General features: G+C 37.6%; 1 protein-coding gene across 12 annotated transcripts in view; it reads right to left on the bottom strand.

The window, feature by feature from the left end:
- Nucleotides 1-17,984, bottom strand: part of RBFOX2 (RNA binding fox-1 homolog 2) — a 202,265-nt gene extending 184,281 nt beyond the window's left edge. For all 12 annotated transcript variants that reach the window (XR_015796198.1, XM_088141067.1, XM_088141068.1 and 9 more), the window contains exon 1: nucleotides 17,380-17,984. Coding sequence is in view for 11 of the 12 variants with exons in the window: in XM_088141067.1 (XP_087997193.1) it covers nucleotides 17,380-17,553 (174 nt within the window). In the remaining variant the exon portion in view is untranslated. The remainder of the gene's footprint in view (nucleotides 1-17,379) is intronic.

Below are 17,984 nucleotides of genomic sequence, written 5' to 3'. Positions count from 1 at the left end.
CAAATATTGAGATGAGGCCATTTTTCCATACAATTCAATGTAATTAACTGAAAATATGAAGAGAGACTAGGACATAGTAATTCCTATCTTCCCACTTGTAAAAAGGCTTTTCCAACATAGTTCTCTAATTCTGCTTGAGTGTGAATGTGGGAATCTTTAAAATTCTGCAAGCTGCCTTACTTTATTTTAAAGATTCTCATCTTCTTTTTCAGTCCCTCATGTCGCCTAGTACAGTCCTAAAACCTTAAAGACAGGCTTCTGAATGGGCTGAGGGATACATAAAAGAGGGATGGTGGTGAAGGCAGCTTCTGGCCAACTTCCATATGAAAGATTGAGAGAGAGAGAGTTTCTGTTCCACCTCAAAATTGATTGGAATGAATTGAGTATTTTTCAAAGAAATGTGTTAAAGGCCACACCCAATTCCAAAATTATATCTCACCTATAATCTCCAGATTATAACATAAAAAACATAATGGGCTCTTTTAACTGGATACCAAACATCCAAAGTCATTGTAAAGTTGGGTGGCCTTATAAAATTATAAAATAAATAAATAAACATTACATTAAATAGCAAAAAGATAATTTGGAACAGAAGGAAAGATGTAGATCAATTAACTCTAGAAATAAATAGTAAATTATAATGATGTTATACAACAACCTGCCCAGAATATATTTAAAAGGTCTTCTTGGCAGGGATCTACAAGTCCTACCCTTATCTGCCTCATTGTTTTAATCTCTTAAGTTATATGTGGCAACAGGCTTTTTCTCTCCACTTTTTTTATTCTACCTAGTAATCCTTCCTCCTCCTATTTTCCTCACAACAACAACCCTGTGAGGTGAGTTTGGCTGAGAGAGAGTGACTGGCCCAAAGTCACCCAGCCAGCTTTCATGCCTAAGGCAGGACTAGAACTCACAGTCTCCTGCTTTCTAGCACGTCACATCTAAAACAAGTATTTTATTGGACATGAGACATCTGCCAGAAGATTAAGATATTAAACTTCAATTCTTTGAAAATATCTGAAGACTGACCTCTACTTTTATACTCCATGAAGTACCATGTGGATGTACACACTGACCAATGTGCTCCAAATTAGAACACACATTAGTAACATTTTCTAAAATTCCTATACACTATTGCTGCACAGTTGTAATTTACAGTACTTGTACCAATATGCTAGCTTACATTTCATTTTTAACATCATGCTAACCACTTAAAACTAAAGAGTTGGGTAGCCTCCCTCTCCCCCCCAAAAAACAGAAGTCACATCCAAGTCTTGAAAATGTAGTATTGATGGTGGCACTAATGTAAGTGACATGCAGAAAAGATAATGCCAGACTTTATTGCAGATGCTGGATAACTACAGTTTTGTAAATATACCGTAAGAATAGTACAACTAGTTAGACTTACTTCTATCATTTAAAGCCCAATGCTTTTAACAGAGAAGGAAATAAAGTGATACACAAGCAAACAAAAACAACAAATGCATGCAATTCTGTTCATCAATTACAAAACAAACAGGTACTAGGGAATGGAATAACTCAATTTATTAACAACAGACTTATAAAATGGCTCCTTGCCAGCTTACCTGTGGCAAGTCAGAATAACAACTAGCAGTTGTTCATAATATTCCAACCACAAAACAAAATAGTAGTTCAAAATATTCACAAAACATAATAGTAGTTCATAATATTCCAACCACAAAACAAAATATTTATGTTCTGTAGGTTTTGTTCCAAACTGGAGACAAAACACACAACATCTCTGAAACAAAGTCCACTTTGAGCAGAACTGTTTCAAATGTTCCAGGTATTCTAGGTACTCTGACTAGCATGTTGTTTTAGAAGTTATGGTTGCCCCCCCAAACTCAATACTTCCAGCCTAACCAATACACTACTCTTATTGTTTGCTATGGGAATTTCTAAGATTTTCTTTTAAAAAAAAAACAACCTTTATCTAGTTTCTCTGTAGGTTTTGGATTAATAGCAGTCAACATGGATTTCTACACTTTTGTTCCTTTGGGAAGAAAATTAAGAGAGCTTGTTCCAAGTTCTTATTTTCTTAGCTTCAATGCTCAAAATATTTCAGGTTTTGTTCTGAAGCGTACCAAGTTTTCTTTCATCAGATACAACCTACACATTCTGACAGAACATTTCAAATGGGACTGTTTTGTCCCAAGCTCAAAACGCATTTCCTGTTCTACGCATATCCTTAGCAATTCGAGAATAGAATAGAATCACAGAATTGGAAGGAGCCATTTCTACCATCAGGTCTAACCCCTATTCAGTGCAGAAATTTAAATCAAAACATCGTGACAAACATCTATCCAAACCCTGTTTCAAGACCTTCAACAACGGCCATCTCCTCCCTAGACAAAGGTATTATAAATCAGAGTAAGGCTTATGCAAGAATAAGTACTTTACAAAAATCTGTGGTTCTTCTCTTTTAGATACAAAGAACTAAAATAAATAATCCATGTTTTCCAGGATACATTACACCTATGAGTCTCAAAAGAAGCTGAGCATAATCCAGGGCAAAGAGCACAGGTCTCTGAATACAAACAAACCTTGAGATAATTGCTGCCTGCACATGCATAAATTGTCCTATTGCACAAAGCGGGAACAAGGCAATGAAAGCACTTTTGTTTCTCTCATAAACAACCCTACAAGCCCAGGCTGTCTTAAAGATGCAATGTGTACCGTACAGTAGACACACCAGGAGCACCTGTACTCTTAGACCCAAACTGCAAAGACCCAGATGTCTACAGCTGGGCATATTATCAGGCCCCATACCAAAATCCATTAGGACTTTAGATCCAGGATTACATTATAAATCATCACCCAACCTGAAGCACTTCAATAACTTGATTTATGGATATTCATCTTCCTGAAGCATCTTGAAATAATAATTGTTTTCATAAGGGAAGAGAAAACCACAGGAAATACTACATTAGTATGCTTTGCACAATTCCTTCAGACATACAAGTTGATACAAAACCCACTTCCTAGTTTGGAAGTCTCAAAAGCCATAATATTACGCCAGGTCAGGACTTCCTTACTTTCATGGAAAAGCAAAGCCTTTGCAAATTAAAATATGCTACAAGGATTTCATGACTTTGTACATGGTTCTATATAAGAAAACTACAGTACAATACTTGTCAATGCTCTCCCTTCCCTGTATGATTTTAAAAATCCAATTAAAAGAAAGGTAACAGACATTCTTGAAAGAAACAGACACAACAGACATAGATCTGAATTAGAGATACACTGCTACTGTTCAGTAAGAAAAAAAAATGTAGTTAGTGTGGCAGAAAAGTAAAAAATATTCTGCACCTAGCTATTTGATCCGACTAAACTCAGGGAATAAAAATTTAAATCACTCAATCTAATGCAAACTAAGATACTGTTTCTATATATACAACTAACAATAACAAAACTCTACCCCATACTCTGCTAAAAGAAAACTGCAATCATTGATATTTAATGATATGCCTTCTATCAAAGTTAGCCTCCTCTAAAGGCACTATTTTAGTTGCAAAGGCTACATTAAAAAAGCACACACACGCGCGCACACACCCCACAAAAACATCCCAGAAGGCTACTGCATCTTTGGCTTGAAGGAGGAGTTTGAGCTGGGCCCAGATCTCAGGACCTCAAGACCCTCTAGGGACCAAGAATTTGTTGATACTACAGCCAAACATTACATAAGACTGCTTATTTAGTTCACTGCTGTTAGAAGTGGAAAAGAATCTGAGCATCCGCTGAGACACAGAAATGGATTCCAACTATTTTTATGCTTTTTATAGCAGAGAATCACAGAGCAGCTTTGCTTTGCTGCAGTTCAAGCACCACTGGAAGAAACTGACATTACTATAATGAGGAACATTTTTTTTTTTAATTCTCTACACTTTTAATAGCCCTATGAGAAACCTACCAGGTATTTCTTGCAATGAAAGCAAACTATCAAAGCTTGACTGAAGTAATCAGAATAACAGGCATTCTGCATATGAAATCCAAGTAAAATCATATTTGTACATTCCAGTCAGACTGAATAGAAAATCAGTTTCTGTCATATAAAAATCTATTCCATTTCTGCCATAATTATCACACCAAAATTGCAAATGTGCTATACTGCTAGAGCTACTACTTCAGGATGGTGGGTATCACTCTGTCTGGTTCACACATTACTGTTAATTTATCTGATTTTGCATTTTCAAAACATGAAAATTCAGATATTTTTAAAACAATCTGCTCTTATCCAAATTTAGCAGTGCAATTATCCTATTAAAATATAGCAAACATGTCTACACCATTTATTTTTCATTGGCGTTCCACCATCCTCTCCTACCAGACAAAGCCTCTATTGTCCCCCACAGATTGAATCCAGTGAGGTAGGCTGGGCTGAGAGATAGTGATCTGTTCAGTGTCAGTGAGTTTCTAATGCTGAGGGTAACATTAAATCTGGGGATTATGGTAAACTACACACAAAAATGCTACCTCTATTAAAAAAAGCACAACAACATAAAGGATTGCCTTGGGGAATATTGCTTACAAAATATGTATATATTAGGCAAAATTGCATATAAAATGTGCATCTTAGGAGAAACATTTACACATATTACATACACATATATTCTTTACTACAATTAATGATCTATACACGTTAACATATAATATAAAAACAACTAAATATATACAACTATTGACCATTTTTTTAACTTTTAAAAGTCCTTCTGATATAGAAATAAGACAACTGAGCTAAAAGCTGAACAAACAAAAGTTGAGAAAAATGAAAATAACATCTATTCCTAATCTCACTAGTATTATTATTGTAAAAACAATGTGAGACTTCTTGAATCTTAAACCAGGAGTTTACAAAAATAACAGGGCGAGGGGGTTCTCCATGGATCTCATTACAGAAATATTAGATGCATTCCTTTGCTTTATCAAATTATTATATCACAAGAAAAATACATTCCTTTCCATCAGTGTGGTATACCCAAGTGTAGATTATAAAACAAATATTAGAACTACCTAGGCTTTAAGACCTCAAAGTTGCTCTAATTCTAGAGTAGTGCAATTAGAGTAGCTTCATGACAATTGCATTTAATGCAATTATAAAATGCTGCTCAGCAAAATGATCCAGCAGACTGGAGCTAGTTGTCTCCAACAGCTTCATTCAGTTCATTACTGGATGCTTCTGTTATACTTTAGGCGCAGTTACTCAAAACAGATGGTTAAACATCCACATAGCTAGTATCTATTAAAAGTTAAAACAATGACACACTCAAAATATTTCATTCATGAAAATTTACATAATAATATCCCTAACTTTTTCGATTTATTAGGAAAAGTAGCACAAACTTTGGCAAACCTCTGAATAAATCACAGGAATTAATTCTGCTCCAATTCTTTTTATATTTTTCTGACACTTCTATCATCACTCTTTTCTGACATCATCATCATCATCACCATCACAGGAACCAAAAAAATCTACTACTCATTATATTACAGTTGATAAATTCATGGTTATAATGAAGTCCTAGCAAGTCACATAGTCATTTGGCATGACCTACAAAGGTGACCATTAAACAAACAACTGAAACATGAAAGGCCGAGCAGCACAATCTATACACAAAGTTTTATCCTGAATTCTGATGCTCTTTTCTTTAACAAAAAATACCAATCCTCTGGCTTCTAGAAGCTTGCTTACAGATTATGGATAAGATTGCACCATATAGCTGTATCAGGTAGAAATTTTAAAAAATGCCCAACAGGAGTGTACTATTTTGAAAGGTCAGCATTTTCATTATATTGGTTTTCATTAAAAAAAAAGATTCTAGCCTATTTAGATGTAAAAAGTGTTATTACAGAAACTAAGATATTCATTTATTTATGTGGAATCTTTATAGGCTGCCCCAATCCATATGGACTCTGGGCAGCAAATAACATTTCCAATACTTTTAGTATTTGTTCAATGTGAAACAAGCTACTGCTGGAGATATAGGATACCCTCTCCTTACTGTTTACATGAGTGCCCAAGCCTACCTTTTTATCCAGGCTTTTCAGACATTTTATATGTTGCTTGCTTCTAAAGGATTGTATGTATGGTTTTTAATGTCTGTATTTTTATAATGTAAGTTGCCTAGAGCCATCTGGAAGTGCCTAGCATACAATTTTGTAAAATAAATAAACATCCTATGTATATGACTCTAGCAAGATATCAAGAATTGTGGGTTTGTTCAGAAATGGGTTTAATCTAAAAGAATTATTATACAACAATGGAAACAGAAAACTACAGCTGATCTGCAGCAATGAATTGCTGATATGTCAATATTTGTCAATATTGTTTGTCAATATTTCAATTAGTCTTTTTTCAACAAAGAGGTAAAGAAAATGATTTTCAAACAATGTAGTCAAAGGTTTTGGAGTTGTTTGATTTATAACATAATTTCCAGGCCTTTGTCCACCTCTCTTTTCTTCATAGTGATGCTTATTAATTTTGTGGTTGTGGTTATCCTATAATGCTGCTGTATGTATTTATATTTTTATTAGCTTGCATAATGAAATAAAAATATAGATGCATATCTGGAAAAAAATAACACATTATTGTTCTCAGTCATCTAAAGCAATCTGCTGTCCTCCGTCTACTTTTTCTCTTTCCATTACTTTTTGGATTCACAAGCTTTAGATAATGCACTTTCTATTTCAAGGAGGAATATAAGATTGAATGTATTGATCAATGATTTTACTTCAAGACATACTAGGCAATGATTGTATGTAACATGTAAAACAATGACTCTGAGTTACTATACAGTTGCTAGTCTTTACAGTGTTATAAAACTAATAATAGCCTCAACAGTCAGCAGAAACAATGCCTTTGCTATCAACTAGAATATCAGATGTATTAGGGGAAGCACAAGTACAGGAGCAAGAAAATTAATTGAAGGAAGGTGGTAAAACTGGCAGTACAAATTAAATGTTATTACTCCTAAAACTGATCCATTTAATAGTTGTTCTAGAGCTTTCATGGAACACAGCTCATATTATGTATGTGCAAAATTCCCTGATCTGGGAACAGACCACTGCAGAGAACTTGCTCTAGAACACTCCACTGCCTCTGGACCATGCTGAATCTCCTCTAGACCATGCCATTTCAATAGGGAGGCAGGGGTCATCGGTTTTCCAGAATTAAATCCTCCAAGCCAGAGCAATTCAAAGTGTTCTGGGGTGAACCAGTCCTGAAACAAGCTTGTTTCATCTGGAACATTATGTCTGAAATACCTTGAATTGCATTTGTTTCAGAAACCTAACTCCTGCACGGTCCAGGCAAAAATCAGCATTGCCTGGAGGGAATGTAACATTCTAGAATTCTCCAGACCATCCGATCAATAAATTTTACAAATCCCCACTTGTCATCAGATGAAGTTGAGAACTGCATATACATTCAAGAAAGAATTTAAATTCATTCTTTCTCTCCCTCCCATTTTAATTAAGAAAACCTGCTCTACTAAAAAGCAACTAACTTTTTTTTTTTTTTTTAAACATATTTTAAGACTAGGAGAGCCCTTCAAGACAAAACAGTTATTTGGAGAGCACTCTAAGACAAAATAAATACTTCTGGTATAGAGCTGATCCATTTTCATGTGGCAGGAAAGAAGGCTCAGCAGCTAGATAGTGTAAGAGATAAGCAATAAATCCAAGAGTGCATTGCAAGTAGGTACAACTAGCAAATTCTTACCAAGTTCAATATAAAAAGAGAATGTATGGTATGTAGAGAATATTAAGTATCTTAGGAAAGTGTTTCCCTTCCTTAATAGCAATACATATTTCTGTACTGCAAAGATTTTAAGTTCACTAGCAGCTACAGGGTATCAATGACTGAACATTTAAACATTTTAATAACTCTGCATTTCTCTATCTTCTGCTGTCATGTAGGAATTCTACAAGATGCACTGCAAATTCGTTCATATGCATTTGTAGATCAAAACTGTTTTACAATTTGTGATGCTCTAAACATAACCTGTCATACAATTTAGGTATATTTGTGTGCGTGCACAGTGAAAGTGCAGTACATCAATAGAAAACTAGATTATATATTAAGATACCACATAAGCACTGCTATAACAGAGAGAGAAATAGAGCAAGAGGATTACTGAGACTCTTTATAAAAGCACCCAAATCTTGCAGTATAAACATAGCCATCTGCCATTTAAGGGAACCACTTAGGTCAAACATTTTGCTGCAGCTATTTCATCTCTACAAGAAATACAGCCTGGATTCATATAGCAATCATGATCCGATTTATCCCAATCCCAGCTCAGGCAGCTTTATGCCACCCTGCTAACAAGATCAGGCCAGGTTAAACAGGATTTATCCAGGCTGATCAGAGATGGATTAGATAATGAAACCCAACTACATAAAGCTATCTGCTGCCGAACGGGATCAAGAATGCCACAAAGAAATGCATGGCACAGTGCCCATACCTCAAGCTGGCATGTTGTATCAAATTATTGTTTCCAGCTCTCCTCTTTGGCCTAGAATTTAAAATATCATACATGAAACATGGTTATAACCAAACTAGATGCTTAAGTCTGCTTAGGTGCTGAATTACCATAACATTACTACAATATCAATCTCTATTTGTAGCAATGATAGAAAACATAGGATAAGGCTGACAAATCTGGGGTGCAAAAATCCATACAAATACTAGTTTTTTGCATCTACTTGCTCCTAATTTGTGGATCTATGGATTTCTGCACCCCAGATTTGGTAATTCTGCAGTACAAATAACAGCCTGCATTAACCTGGGCTAGGTTCACACATCTTGCTAAGCCATAGCAAGGTGTGTTTGGTTTTTACCTAGCTTATTGTGTGAGTTCAGGCATGCATGTAACCCATAATTTATGGATGTGATTTCTGAACCCAATTCATTCTTACATAGCACATGCAAAACATTGACTTTCTAATAACTGAGTTATGTAAAAATGGGAATACAGAACAAACACGATGGCAATTAAACTGTAAAATAACTTGAAAAGTATCAGGAGCAAAATCCATTGACGCAGATATGTTTAATTTTGGTAATTCCAGCTATCAACTTTGGGAGTTTTAGTCTAATCCATCTGCACAGCACAAAGCTGAGGAATGAAGCTGTTACTCAAAAAGAAAAAAAAATACAGTATTTTCACATGTCTAACAGGTGATATACAATCATGGTAATTAAATTCTATTAAATTCTATACTTGTCATCATATCTATTGTTTTGTAGTAAATCTCCCTGACTAAAAAGGCTCATATGCTGCATGCAGTAAGGGATATTCAACCAACTTCTTTTTTATGGTAATATTAATTCACATAAGGAATCTCATTATCATCAGAGAGAGAGTCTATCACCAGCGTTCACCATACTATCATGCATGACAGGGTTCATTACTTTCCTTATTATACTGAAAGTGTTGTTTGCAAAAAAAAAAAAGCAAAACAAAACCCTAAGTTGACAGTACATATCTGGGGGCTCAACCATGTGGGTTGAGCAGTAGTTAAGTAACTATATATTTGTAATATAAATAACTGAAATGTTTACCATTAAGAATAAAGAAATATACTTGGGAAAACTAATATATGCAAAATTCTTCCAATAAGCAAAAAAGACAATATCCAGGAACACTTTCAAGCTATTGGATCGGATCAACACATCTGAAACTAGGCTCATGAAAACTGATTCTGAGGGCTGGATGACCTTGCTGAATGATATGGAACGTAGGACACAGGTGCATGGGGAAGGGAAAAAAATTTGAAAATAGGGAGGAAGCAACCAGCCTTCATCCAATTCTTCTCTCTTGAATCTTCTATGTCACCACCCTTGCCATTCAATAAGGTTCTCCAACCCCCAAAGGATCCTTTGGGAAAGGGGGAGGGGGTTGTTGGGGAAGTCAAGATTTGTCACATATCACTATATACACAAGAAATTAAATGGATCCAAATCATAAACTGGAAGACTATTAGAGCAGCATGGAAGATTTTTTTCCAACATGGTTTTTTGGACAAACTGTAACTATCTGGTTTACAAAGCCACAGGTAGCCTCCCAGTACCCCATCTGTAATCCCCAAAGGGGATGAAAGCAAAAATTTCAGACCTACTTTTCCTGTTTGAGAGAGAAATACAATGTGAATTAGGTACCTTAAGCAATCCTGAACTTCCACCCAACGAGTAGGCAAATTTTCTCTTTTTTTGGAGTATTTTAAGGGACAAAATGCGTGCTTTAAGCATCTGTAAAGCTTAAGGCACTAATTTCCCCCCTTAAACTTAATCTAAAGTCCAAAATACAAAATAAGGTCCAAACATTTTAGGACTGCTCACTCCAATGGTGATTAGAACATCACCAACCAGACCTATGGTGCCCATGCATGGGAGAAAGAGGAAGCTCAGCCAAAGTTTTTTTTCCCATGCTGATGTAAGACAAACAATAAAAACAAATAAACCATGTTATGACTTAGCACAAGGCCAAACTGGCATGACTTATACAACTTCTCACTTACACTAGACACATTTTTGGTTCATACTATCTAAGATTTTACATCTTCAGTATAAAATCACAATTTCATGAACCTACAACACCATGATAAACCAATCTTATGCTCTGCCAGGGAGTCTTTTATATAGTGAACATCTGTATTTCGGAATCACCAGCAAAACTGAGCTGGAAAAATAAAAGATATATTCTATATATGGTAGATAGGGGAAATTAAGATTGATTTTAAATTGTTGCCAAAAAGCAGGGGTGAGCAACTTGAAGATCATGGGTTGTATGCAGCTCACAGAATCCACAGACTGCTGTTCTAAAGTTATTACCAAAATGGCTGAATTTCAGCAGCAAAATTTCAGGCTGTTTTTGGAGTTGGGGAAAAGGAATGAGGTCAGCACCAGTGTGTTTCCCAAAAATCACCTATTCCCATTCCCATCATTAAAAAAAATAAACATAAAAAGTTGAAAAATGTTCCCCAAAAATCAGCCTAAAAATCAGTCTACCACTTCCAATGACTTTATTATTTTCCAGATAACTTCCTGAAGAATTCCAGAGGGTCAGGAGATCACACCATAGTCCCTATTCTAGCAAATACTGCCGACAGGATATCTGTCAACTAAGCATGTATAAAAAATCACAGTGAAATCAAGATTCTTTCTCAATTTTTCTTCCAATTTCACTAACTGTTCTTACTTTAGGAAATAAATACTTTGAAGAGTATCCAGAAACTACAGCTGGTTCAAAATGCGGCCGCACGGACTATCTTGGGCGCCCCAAGAACGGCACATATAACACCTTTACTGCGCGAGCTGCATTGGGTCCCAGTCTGTTTACGGGTCCAATTCAAAGTGTTGGTTATTACCTTTAAAGCCCTACATGGCATGGGTCCAGGTTACCTGAGGGACTGTCTCACCCCCATCACATCAACCCGTCCCACTCGGTCAGACAGAGAGAGTATGCTGCGGACCCCATCAGCGAGAGCATGTTGGCTGGCGGGGCCCAACATCGCCCCCGCCCTTTAGAACATTCTCCCCCCAAAGATGCGGCAGGCCCCTACCCTTCTAACTTTCCAGAAAGGATTAAAGACCTGGCTCTGCCAGCTTGCGTGGTGTGACAACAATCTTACCTAATCCTGGGGGCGGTTGGCACCTTGATGACGCTCCCTGAGTGACTGCCAATTTTAATATCTATCCTTGGATCTATTTATTTTCTATTTATTTAAGATTATTGTATATTGTAATTTTAATTGTTTTTAACCGTTTTGTAAACTGCCCAGAGTCATTTCAATGAGATGGGAAGTGACAAATTTGATATATAAATAAAAAATAAAAATACATTAACAACACATAATGTAAAAGCCACAAAACAAACTTTTAAAATTTTAAAATCTGCAAGGTGAGCAAACCGTAATACCTAGATATAAACAGTCTTTTTAAAAAATATGGAAAAATAAGCTTATAAGGAATATGCACATAAATAAAACATACTGTTTTCAAAAGCAATACTACTATACTGTCAATGTCAGCAGCAGAAAGAGTACTGAGGCCAACTTCTTAAGAAAAGCTAGCAACATATTATATTTCTGTTAAATATAGTTTCGTTTTAGGCAATTTTCCTGACTACAGAGTATAACCCAGCTTTGTAGTTCAGAATGAAGTATCCACAACTATTATTCTTAAAAAAACTTGCTTCATAATCCCTAAAGAGTTTTATTATAGCACATTTACAATAAAATCCCACTACTTAAAAAATCATTATGTTTTTAAAAACAAAAAATATAAGCTACAAATCCCTTTTTACTCAGTTATAGAAGCAAATTGAGAAAAAAACACCTAAGAATTTCTCTCTTCTCTTTACTTTACTTTAGAAATGCATCTCTTGTAGCCATTTTCCTGTCATAAAATTACAAGAATTAGTGATCCATCACTAGGAATTGGAAAGATACGCACACACGATAATCAAAAATTATGTTCATATTTCACTTGCTATGTCTATCACCTGTTCCAGCAAGTTGCCACTGAACATCTGACCCCAAAGTGCAACTACAAGAGTCCATCTAGTAGAGTTAGTGGGGGGAAGTCACACATAGCCAGACATTTATCAGGATGAAGCAGTTTCTCAGTTTAACCTTTATTGCCAGGACTAATTGGCACAAACTAAAGAGATTTTTGGACTTACCACAGAGAACCTTCTGCCAAGAACTTACTTCCAAATTCAGTTTGGGAGCTGGAATATAACTTCACAGATTAACCGATAAGACAAAGAAGCTAGAAACTACATAATACATAAAATGATCCTATAAAACTTCATTAATGATGGTATAACTTGCCACTTTATCCTACCAGTATTCATCAACTTTTTCTCTAAATTTTAAAAGCTTCCACTCCATTGACTAATGTTTGTACCATTTACTGCATTCTTGAAGATGGTAGACCATGGGCTGTGTGCAGCCCACAGGATTCCCAGACTGCCATTCTAAGATGAATAGGGGTGCAAATGATGCCACTGCTTGGAGAAATCTGGAGCTTTGCAGATAATTTTGGACTACAACATAATATGCAGGCCTCATTCCCCCACTTGGCTCCTCCACACTAGCAAAACAGTTATTCATCCAGCAATTGTTTAGTGTATCATCAAAACCAGAAAGTTTAGTTTGTTGTTTCCAAATAAGCTTGGTGTATAAGATAATAATACACTTTGGTTTATGTTTCTGACTTATGAAGTATGGAACAAGTAAGGATTAAATAAACCATTCTTAAAAACCACTCTCCAGAATCCTTACTGACATGCCTACACTATTTAGGAAATAATTTTGAAAATTATGTGTATTTGAGAAATAAGTGTACTTGTTCACAAATAGACCCATTATTAAAAGAGGACTCTAACCTCATCTGCTCTTCAAACAGTTAAACCATCAAAGATAGCACAGCCTCCTGTTTCATAAGTGTAGGTGTTATTAAACAAACAAAAATTATGACATTTTCAAATACTATAAAATACCCATCATGCTACTCCTTTTCAAGGTAAGCAATGTTATGCAAAGTACAGAAAAAGAGTAAATAGTGGTAAGCAAAAGAAAATAAAGACAGGATTTAAGACAAAAGAAAAGAAATTTAACTAGATCTAGTTATATGCAAAAGTTCAGGTACCCCTAGTCAAATTGCATGTTTCAATAAATCTCTACATGAATAAAAACTGATACAACTTCTGCATGAAATGCATATGTATTATATATGTGAAGTTGTTTGCAGATTCAAAATAAGAAAAGAGTAAATATGGTAGGTGCAAAAGTTTGGACATTCTTTGAATCAGAACTTTCCTTTGGCAGAAATAGGAGCTTCCAGATTTTTTCTGTGGACTGCTAAGTCTTTTTGTTCCTGCTTTTGGAATTCTTTCCCACTCTTCCTTACAGAACTCTTCTAGCTCAGAAATAATCTTAAGACTCTTGCAGGCACTGCATACTTGAGATCTCCCCACAAATTTTCAATAGTATTCAACTGGGGACTATACAGGCCATTCCAAAGCCTTTTTTTTTTCCTTTCCTGTAAGTAATTTATCATCAGTTTGGTAGCATGTTTCAGACTGCTGTCTGCTGAAATATCCAACCTCTTTTCAGCTTTAGTTTGAAGACCAAGAAAAACCTTTCCTAAAATAGTTTCCCAAACTGACCAGAACAACAGAACAGAACCTGTTCATTTTGGGATTCAGTGAAACATACAATTTGACCAGGGGTGCCTAAAGTTTTACATATAAATGTATTTTTCCATATCCTTCTATTAAGGCAAACCATCTTTGCTTCCATCATGCACATATACCAATTCATACATCGCTTTTTGTTATTTAAATGTCTCACTTTTTTAAAGATTTCATCAATTATTTAACCATAATATTCTCAGTCTTCCTTTTCCTTTTAATCCATTCACTTTTCCTTCATATATTGTTCTATAACTTGAACCTCATTCATTCTTCCTATATGACCAAACTATTTCAAGGTACTTCTTTCATCCTTGTCTCTCACTTTTATATTCAATCCACATTCACTCATCACCCACTCACTGTTGACCCGTTCTTTGCTTTACCATACCCACTTTTTAAGCAATCTATTCCTACTGCATTCAACTTACTTTTAGTTTTTTCCTGACGTTTCCAATTTTCACTTCCATATAACATTTACAGAATAGCCATTTTACTTTTTCTGTCAAACACTCATTTCTCACAACAGATCATATATTATCCACCACCTTTCAAACAGCATTTGCAACTCGTAATATTTTTCCATCCATTTGTCCATTTTTAGTAAACATCCAAATGTTAAGTCATTTTACATAACTATCATTATTACTGAACTTTTCAGAGTTTGGTAACTCATGTCAGGTCATTTTCACGCTGAAAAAAAAAATATACATCTAAACAAATCCTGGCCTTGCCATATAAAACTAATTAGATAGGAAGCAAAATATCTTTTGCTTCCTATCTAATTAAGCCAGAATCTTTCAAAGAAAAACTACTGGAAAACAAAACTAATTTTGTACTTTTTAATCACTTTATGTTGGATGCTATTATTTATATGCAGCCTTTTATTCCGGAGCTCAAGGCAGCATATATAGCATTCCTTCTTATTTTTTCCCACAATAACCCTGCAAGGCAGGTTGGGCTGAGAGAGAATAAGTCACCCATGAGCTTCCATGGTTGAAGATAGTCTACAACCTAAGTCTTCTCAGTACCAATCCAACAGTTTCACCACTACATCACAATGGTTCTCTAAACCCAGGATCTTCTGCATGGAAGTATTTAGTATGATGCAATATGTAGCTAAGGTCTATCAAAAGCTGCCTCAAAACACAACAATATCCCTTCTGTACTTTCTGGTTACTCTCTGCCACTTTTATTACTTGCAATCTGTAATATGGTAGATGCAAACCACACCCTCTTTCATACTATTGTAAAATCCACTGATGGTAATAACAAAAAGAATGCTATAAGCATATAACACTCTCTTTCCATGAAAAGAAATGGGAAAACCCATTGCAAGCGTACAGTTGCCTCAGTTGACTATTATTAATTTTATTTCAGTGCTGCTCTATTTTCTAATCAAGTCTAGAATCTTGAATAAGGCTGTCAAAGAACCTTTATCCTAGAACCTATGTTTTCTTATAAGACATGTTTTGTTCCACAGATCCCCCTTCTATGGTCATCACAACTAAGTAGCTTTGCCTATTATTTTCACTCAAACCCCATGCTTCAAGCTAGCAACAGCAGTAAACAGACACAAAACTGGCAGAATTTCTAAGAGCTAACATGAATATTTTTTCCATATCACTGAAGAATATGGATCCAGGCCTGTATGTCAAAAGTTACAAAGACCAAAGGTAATTCAAGATATAATTGTGTATTAAGATATGCCAAGCTTTTTTTTGCACAGCAAATCTTTGCTCTGCTTGAGGTCGCCATTCTTATGGCAAGCTTGGTCATATCTGAGCTGTTAAAACACTGAATCCAAAATCCATAGTGAGGCAACAGCCTTATCAGGTCAAGATTACAAAATGGCATACCTGCCTTTGAAACTTCAAGAACTCTTCATATATAACATGGTGGTAAAATAAACCTTTAAAAAGGGGGGGGGGGATAAATGCTGTACAACCCATGCCCCCAAAGGGATTTTAGTTGCTGTTTATTGTTTTTTTGTTTTGCTTTTAATTGGTGCACATCTGTACTTGCTTTCTGTAGGAACTGTCAGTTGCTCTTTGGCCAGATGAGTTGGCCAACATATAATGTGAATGAACTCTATTTGCTATCTTTATTGTGAACAAAAGTTTCTTTTTCCAAAGAACCCACAGATTCATCTGTATTATGTCTCACAGTCAATTCAAAGTAATTTCATTTGAAGTACAATCCTAGGTATGTCCACTCAAAAATAAGTAATTCACAGTTTAACAGGGCTAACAGTTCACTCCTATACACGTCTGTTACAAAAACAAGCCCTTCCGTTGTGAGGCTTATTTCCAGAAAGGTATGTATAAGATTACATCCTCACACCCAGGTGAGCATTATATAGCTGCAGTCTTAGACAGAAACAAACAAGATCAAAGCAGCTTCCTAAAACACCGGCCACAGCTCTCCCAGAACATGAATAACCAAGGCATGGCAGGCCTAAGAAACTTTCTTAAGGAACAGAGCATTATTCTAGATGAGCTATCCTCAGTGCAGCATCCTTACTATGTACTGGACTACAATCCCCATTACAACCACCTTATCCAGAGCTGATGGAAGCTGCAATTCAACACATCTTCAGGTTACTCCACTGAGGAAGTCTAACCCAGATGAAAAGATGACCTTGTGCCCCGGTGAGCAGCCAGTTAAATCATCTTGTGCTCTTTCCACCTAGACCCCTCATTCTAATCATCCCTTCTAAAATTCCATGATAGATGAGGCTTCTCAGCACGTGGCCGTGCAACAAAACACAGGTCTACGTGCAACTGTCGTGACAATCTCCACACTACTACTATTCCACGTCCCACCCTGAGAACTGCTCTGTACGGAGTCATCGGTCTGTGATTATTTTTACACCTTAGGCAGGCCGTGAGATATTCAGCTCTCCTCCCGCTCCTCCAAGACCAAGACCGGTCTTGCTTCTGGGCCTCTCCTATTGCGAAAGCCTGCCTTCCTTCCCCCACCCACTGCCGCCCTCGACACCGACCCGCGCACCGAGGCGGCTTCCACGGGACTAGCATCCTGCCCGGGCTCCTCCGAGCCCGGCGCCCATCGCTCCTGCGCTCCGCGGGAACGTGCGCGAGGAAGCGCGCCCTTCGCGGCCGCGGGGGACCGTCCAGGGTGGCGCCGCCGCGAACGCTACCTGCATGCCGCCTCCGTCCGCCTCAGCCTCCGTCCGCAGCCTCTTGCTCTGGCCGCTCTCGGCTCCGTCCCCTCCGGGCATCGGCTGCTCCAGTTCGGACTCCCGCTTGACCCCTCGAGGGGCTGCGACGCCGACGCCGGGCACAAGCTGCTGGTGCTGGATGCCCTCCGCCATCCGAGCCGGACCCCGGCCGCCCCGCTTCCCCTGGGGGGAATCGCTGCAGCCGCCGCCGCCGCCGCCGCCGCCTCACAGTCACCACAAGCCGACCACCGATCGCGCTACCTCAGCCGCGGCTCTGAGGCCCAGCCCGCCCGGTCCGGCCAGGACCCCCGAGAGCTGCGGGCGGGAACGTCTCTGCCCGGGCGATGGGGAGCCTGCGAGCGGACGGCCCCAGCCGAAGCCTCCGCCGAAAGACCCCGACACTGGCTCGGGCCCGCCGAGCAGCGCTGAAAGCCCCCGAGGAGACCGCGGCGGCCCCAGCAAGAGCAATCGCCGCCAGAGACGTGGAGGGGAGGAAGAGAGGCCGAAGCCCTTCGACTGTCTTCGGAAAGGCCGGAGAGGAGCTACGGCTCGACACGATCCCCACTCTCCCTTCCGCTCGGCAA

The sequence above is a fragment of the Python bivittatus genome, unplaced genomic scaffold, assembly GCF_059951505.1.
Source record: "Python bivittatus isolate LINGU-HERP-01145 unplaced genomic scaffold, Pbiv_v1 ctg000330_np1212, whole genome shotgun sequence".
NCBI lineage: Eukaryota > Metazoa > Chordata > Lepidosauria > Squamata > Pythonidae > Python > Python bivittatus.
Note: the sequence above shows the minus strand (reverse complement) of the source record. Positions and strands in the feature narration are given on the sequence as shown.